Source organism: Gossypium hirsutum, chromosome A10, assembly GCF_007990345.1.
Source record: "Gossypium hirsutum isolate 1008001.06 chromosome A10, Gossypium_hirsutum_v2.1, whole genome shotgun sequence".
Classification (NCBI taxonomy): domain Eukaryota; kingdom Viridiplantae; phylum Streptophyta; class Magnoliopsida; order Malvales; family Malvaceae; genus Gossypium; species Gossypium hirsutum.
In genome coordinates, this window is record NC_053433.1 from 2489093 (window position 1) to 2495818 (window position 6726).

At 31.1% G+C, this 6726-nt stretch overlaps 1 protein-coding gene across 1 annotated transcript; it reads left to right on the forward strand.

Moving 5' to 3' along the window:
- Nucleotides 1-4913: 4913 nt before the first annotated feature.
- On the forward strand, nt 4914-6434 carry LOC107924980 (squamosa promoter-binding-like protein 3). Its single transcript, XM_016855558.2, has 2 exons — nt 4914-5421; nt 6116-6434. The coding sequence occupies exons 1-2, from the start codon at nt 5117-5119 to the stop codon at nt 6234-6236; spliced, it is 426 nt and encodes a 141-aa protein (XP_016711047.1). The 5' UTR covers nt 4914-5116; the 3' UTR covers nt 6237-6434.
- Nucleotides 6435-6726: the final 292 nt, after the last annotated feature.

The window sequence follows — 6726 nt, forward strand, 5'->3', positions numbered from 1 at the left end:
ATTATCTTTGAAGGATTTTAGGTTTAGGTAGAAATTTGTTCCCTATCTTTTACAATGAATAAGATAGAACTGCTCTAGCTTTTATGATTAACTAGAGAACCTCCCAGTAGAACTGTTCATGGGTCAAGCTACCCGCTTAGGCCCAAAGGCTCGCTCGAAATTTGGTAGGGTTTGGAAAAAAATATTATGCTCGAAAAATGGGCTTAGGTAAAAAAATAGGCCCGTTTAAAATATGAGTCTGGCTTGGGCTTGAATATTCAATGCTCGAGCCCGACCAGACTCGTTTTTAAGTTTATAATACTTTATATTATGTAATTTATAATACATTAAAAGAAATAAATCTATACTAAATATATAATACTACTCTAATGTAAATATTAAAATAATGTTAAAATAACAATATAAAAAAATTTAATAAAAAAATTTAAAAAATATGGACAGGTCTAAAATGGGCATAGGTTAATCTTTTGCAAACATAAGTAGGTTTGTGCAAAATTTTAGGTCCATATTTTGGACCAAATTTAAGCAAGTGTAAAGTATGTTAATATCATACTTAGACTCGGCCCGACCCATGAGTACTTCTACCTCCGAGTTACAAATTGATGATTTGGTTTAAAAAAAAAAATTCTCTAATGTGAGTGTTACAATTAAGCTCTTTAAAATATATGTTTTGGGTTCTCTTGATTTGCTGTGTTGGTATGTCTTGTTTGCATATTTTCAAAAGCATGAAAGTATGTGGATTTAACCAATAAATTTCCATCTTGGGTGTGCAACCATTTGGGTTTTGGAGGACCCTCAAAAAAAGGACCTTGGATTGACCATTTATTTCCTATTTAAATTAGCTATAATGTCTCGGACTTGTACCTAATCAGGGGCCTCCATACTATGTTTTTAAGACTTGTAAATATTTTATAATATTCCTCATTTGAAATTTTCAAATTGATTAAGGAGTTAATTGTAAATTTAAATTTAAATATTTGTTATATAAAAAACTTAATAAATTGAACCTTGAAGAGAATATCTTGACGTGCGGAAGACTATTCCCATTTTTTAAAATCAAGTGCGGAAGACTCTTAATGTGGAATTATCCATCTAAATTTAGGTCTCAAATTCCATTAGATCAAAGCTCTCCCCAATCTAATTGCATCAGTACAAATGGGATAAAACTTGTTCTCTAAGATCAAGTCTCAATGACACTTAGACTGAACCTTATCAACCCAAGATTAAGTCTTGTTGATCTTAAAATCAATTCTCAAGCAAATAACTCTCCAAACTCATTTTCTAAATCAAATCTCAACAACCTTTAAAGTGAACTGCATCATCCAAAATCAAGTCTATACAACTCTTGAATCGAAATTCCCATTAAAGAGAAAAACTAAAGGATTTATCTTAAGATCGTAACTGAAATTTTATAAATAAAATTCTTTGATTTGTTTCCAGGTTTCATGTCTTATTTTCGGCTTGAAAGTTCATATATTTTTTAAAGATTAAGTTGATCAAAATTGCCATGACTCGCATGAATAACTTCGTCAACAGTTCAAATTTCTAAGTCTTCCTCAACTCAAAAGTTAGAAGAATAAATATATGCAAAGACACGTTGCCATAACTCATCATCAAAGTTGGACTTTGTGGTTATGATGACAGCTAGCGTTGCTTCCTTTGAGAAACAAGTGGCTTTTGTCGTGAAAGTTTTGAAATCCGCTGCTACATGCATGAAATGAATGGATGATCAAATTGCTTTCATGGTGTCTTCGACTGAAAATCTTAATGAAAACAACAAAACTCCTACCAACGAAACTCAACATCAAGTTTTTCAAGAAGTTGGTGAAATTTCTTTAGATCAACTCTAGGAGCTTATTAACGAATCTATTAACGATTAAGCTAAAAGTATTGTTCTGCATTCATACACATAAAAAAAAAAGCCATGCATTCAAAAAATTCGTCATTTGAAGATGCTTGAAATTTCTCAGCCCTCAAAGTTTCAATAATTTGACGGAAAAAGAAATCCACATCGACATCATCAACTCAAAATCAAGTCTCGAAAATCTTTAGATCAACTCTCAAGCAATATAAAGCAAGTAACTCTCTAAACTTGTATCCATTCAAGACCAAATCCATTCAATATTAAGTCCTGATGACTTTTAAAGTAGGACGCATCCATCCAAGACCAAATCTAAGTTACTTTTAAATCAAAATTCCACTAAAAAATAAAAAAATATTATAACTTAAATTTTATAAATAAAAAACCTAATTTATCTCAAATTTTAGTTCTTGTTTTTAACTTGAAATTTGGATCCTTTATTTTTAGAAAAAAATTACAAAATCTTGAAAAAGGAAATATTGGAATTCATAAAAAAAATAGTAGAAATTATTTTCTTCTTCTGTTTTTCCTGTTGGAAAATAGTTGTTAGCAAATTATTGATTCTTCACCTATTAAAGTTGTCCTCGTTTATTCTTCTTCTGGTACCTACAAGTCAATTTCGTAATCCAGGTTTCCATTCCATCGTTGTGGTTGCCTTAGCACTTTGAGCCGTCCATACCATTCAATTTAATAATTTTTAAATTATTTTTTTAATGTCGGTTTTACTATCTGTAAATATTATTTTTTTTGAAATTCATGATTATCCCTGCTAATATTTTCTTCTCCAAGATATAAATACGAATGTTCTCTCTATAAGTGCAATATGCGCACTTGACTATACATATATAAAATTTAATCTAACATCTTTTAATCAGGGCAGATATGGACTTTGATCTCTCAAAAATAAAAATTATACAATTTAGTCTCTTTATAGATAATGAAATTTTAAGTTAATATATGATACAATAGCACTTTTACCTATTTTGTCCTTTCAATGTTGATCTAATCTTAAATTAATAAATGATAAAATTATATTTTAATCTCTCAAAATTTATAATTCAATTCCGACTCCCACTAAAAATTTTTCTTAATTCGCTACTGCATATAATCATAATACATATTTTATTTTAATCTTGTTACAGTGTTCTCATCTAAACACAAATCTCTCATTTATATATATGTATATGCACGTATTTATCCATGTGTTGGAGACTATGATAGTGTAATAGGGCAACCATGTATAATGAATGCATGGGGGGTCCTACAGTACAGAAGCTGACAACAACGTGAACCCAACTGCGCATGGTTCCCTGGAATCGAATTGACTCAACTTGATGCAGCTGACCATGACCTCGTACAATTAGACTATGGGGACCAATCTACACGATAATGTACGTACGAGATGATGGCTGTGGTCCTGTTTTTTTCGACCATGGAACTAGTCGTAGTAACCGGGGCACGAGGCCTAGTTAAGCTAGCTAGGTTCCCACTTATCTGCAACCCCGTTGGCTATCACCAATTTGAGACAACAATGCAAAAAACAAAAAGCCATCGTGAGAAATTATAATAGGCTGCTATAAAGACTATATATATATAAAAGCTAACTTCATTGGACCATTTGGTTTTCTTTACAATGGGTTTTTAACCCTTTCATTTAATACAACTTTTAGATGTTTGCCAGCAAAAACTGTCCCCATTTTATGAAAAGGACTGTCCAAATTTAACCCATAATTTATATGCAGTATTGAACAAGTCAAGGACACCAACAACTGATATAGATAAATCTGTCTTTGCCAAAATTTGGGTTCTTTTTTTTTTCCATTAATGCTTTTTGGAAACGAGACGAGTTTCTTGCTTTGTGATTGGACAAACCAAGCTGCCTTAGAAAATATGAAGAAGAAAAGTTGAATTTTTTTTTTCACTCATTGGTTCAAATATTTGATTGAGGGTGATGTTTTTCACTATATTCTGACAATATTTTAATGTGATATAGTTACCTTCTGTATATATGTGTTTCTGCAATAAAAGTCAATAAAAGTCTACAGGTAGATGTCAATTATGAATATATATACTTACTCTATCAAAAAATATATATAAACTATTTGATGAGGGAAGTGATTTGATGAGGGAAGTGACAAAGATTTTGTATAAATAAAAAATTTAATTGTGATGTGCATATTAAGTGTATATTAACAAGTGTTAGGTGTAATGGTAAAGTAGGATTTTCAAAATAGGATTGGTGGTTGAACGAATCAGATCATTAGTTTATCGGATTAATTAATTTGACTGGTTCGATTAATAAATCATTAAAGAAATTTAAAAAATATAAAATATAAAAAATTTGATTCAACCTTTTTTCACGGCTCAACTAGTTAGTATCGGTTCCCAAGTCCACTATCTAATGGCTTACCTCGACCGGTCTAGTCCGGTTCTGACAATATTGGTGGTAAGATAGATTGCACTCTTAGGAAATGAACTCATATTCAAACCGTGAAGACAACATTACTAGGAGAGATAGCCATGAACCCTAAAAGAATTAGTCTTCTTAGACAGTAAAATATATATAAAAAATAGTTTAGTCATATATATAATAAACTATATGTCTTAATAACAATAAACTAATGGACTAATAGAGAAATGATTGTATGAAACTGTAGTTCCACGCCATCTTTATCTCTTTTCAATGGGAGAATGACAAATTAAATTTTTCCTCTTGATTTTTAACATTTTTAGTTGGATTTGAATTTTTTTCAGAGGAAAATTTTGATTTGTCATTCTCACATTAAAAAGTAATAAGTATGACGTGGAATTAGAGTTTCATACAATCCCTTTGGACTAATAATATTGTAAAAGTAAAGAATTAAGCTTAGAGATGAATAAGAATCAACCTCAAGTTGTGGACTAATTATCGGATGCTCAACTTCCCAGAGATAGTCTAAGTTGAAACAATTTACTGTGAGTGGACTTTGGTAAAAAATTATGGTTTGTACAGCTATGATTAAGCCCCTGTGAACTAAAATTTATTCCTTAGAGCTTTCAAACTTTTTAACTGTTGAACTAATGCTGACAGGGACATAAATGGAACTTTATGGTCCTCATACATGATTCTCCTCTTCTTCTTCTTCTTTTTCTCCCTTTTTTTAACCTTATTATCTCTCAAAGAGACTATTTTTTTTATTCTTCTTCTTCATAGAAAACCTCTTCATCTCATTCATCTCCTCTTTTCTTTTGTGATTTTTTAAGCAAAACCCAGAAATGGCAACAAGCAAAGCTGAAGGGAAAAGGAGACTGAAGGAAATGGGGGAGGAGGAAGAAGAAGAAGAAGAGGACGAGGATAATAGTACTACTGGTGACGATGACAAGAAGAAAAAAGGCAAAAGAGGGTCCAGTACGGTGGTCGGAGGCTCCTGTCTTCCAGCCTGTCAGGTCGAGAACTGCACTGCCGACATGACCGATGCCAAACGGTACCATCGGCGACATAAGGTGTGTGAGTTCCATGCCAAGGCTGCTGTGGTTCGAGTTGCTGGGATCCATCAACGCTTTTGTCAACAATGTAGCAGGTTTCAAACAAAACCCTAATTCTTTAACTGCTGTCATAGACTTTTAACGGTTTAACCTAACAATTTCATCACTTTAACTGTGATTATGTCTGCTTTTAATTTCTATTTCTAAGCAATCATTTTAGTTCTATTTTTATATCTTGATGTCTGAATCCATGATTTTTTGCAATTTTTCTTACCTTAATTACATGCCTCCTTCATTTTACTTATAAATCATTGATCTAATTTTGTGATTATTTATAGATATTCATGAATTCTTATTATCATTATTTGTAAGGGTACTACATAGTACACAGACTTCTTAAAAGCATAGGCAATAATACCTCACAATAAACCTATCAAATTCTCATTTATGCTTTTTTTTTTAAATTTAAACAAATTTTTTTCAAAATACAAGTTAGGAAAATCCTTTTAAAAATAAATAAATTTTGTATTATATATATGGTGAAAGATACAGTATCATTGACAAAGGTTGTACAAAAGAAGCCCACTTTTATTTTCATAATATATATATATAGAGAGAGAGAGAGAGACATTAACAGCAGTATACCATTAGACTAGATAGATTCAATAAGCATTGATATTATCATTGTTTTTTATATAAAAAAATTTATTTTCTAGGAAATTACATTTCATTTTCTTTTAAAGAGGTTCATTCTCATATATAGCATTAAAACTGGTGATGCTAATGCAGGTTCCATGAGTTATCAGAGTTTGATGAAACAAAAAGGAGCTGTCGACGACGTTTGGCCGGACACAACGAGCGCCGTCGGAAAAGTTCATCGGAATATCATGGAGAAGGCTCAAATTTTTAAAACTAGCTAAGAAGGCAAGCCTAAGATATATATATATATGCAAAAAAGAGTCAATTCAGTCTTGAATTTAATATGATCCTATGTATGGGAATGGACTTTCCCAGATGATCATGTAACTATATGGAATTTACTAATTAAGCATGCTCTCTCTCTTCTGTCAATCTTAATTTTACCCCTATAATAATGTCACCTTTTTCATGCTTGCTCTACTATTATATCTTTTATGTATGTAATGCCTTCATATATGCTTCTTAATTTGTGGGTTCTTTTGGTTGCTTTAATGTTTTTGTTGAATGCTTTTGTTTCCTTACATGCATTGTGTGATTCATATTCTTTTTCATGAAAAAAAAACAATAACATTAGGGTTAATTTTTTATCGCGATAATATATTATTTAGTATTTAAGCTTAGTTTTAATATTCAATTTGGTGTCTGAGATTTTATCTCAATTTGGTGTTTAAGTTTAGTTTCAATGCTGACTTTGGTGTCTA

Coding starts and splice junctions, on each gene's coding strand:
- LOC107924980 (XM_016855558.2), top strand. CDS start 5,117: ATGGCAACAAGCAAAGCTGAAGGGAAAAGGAGACTGAAGGAAATGGGG. Junction 5,422..6,115: donor TTTTGTCAACAATGTAGCAG/GTTTCAAACAAA, acceptor ATGCTAATGCAG/GTTCCATGAGTTATCAGAGT.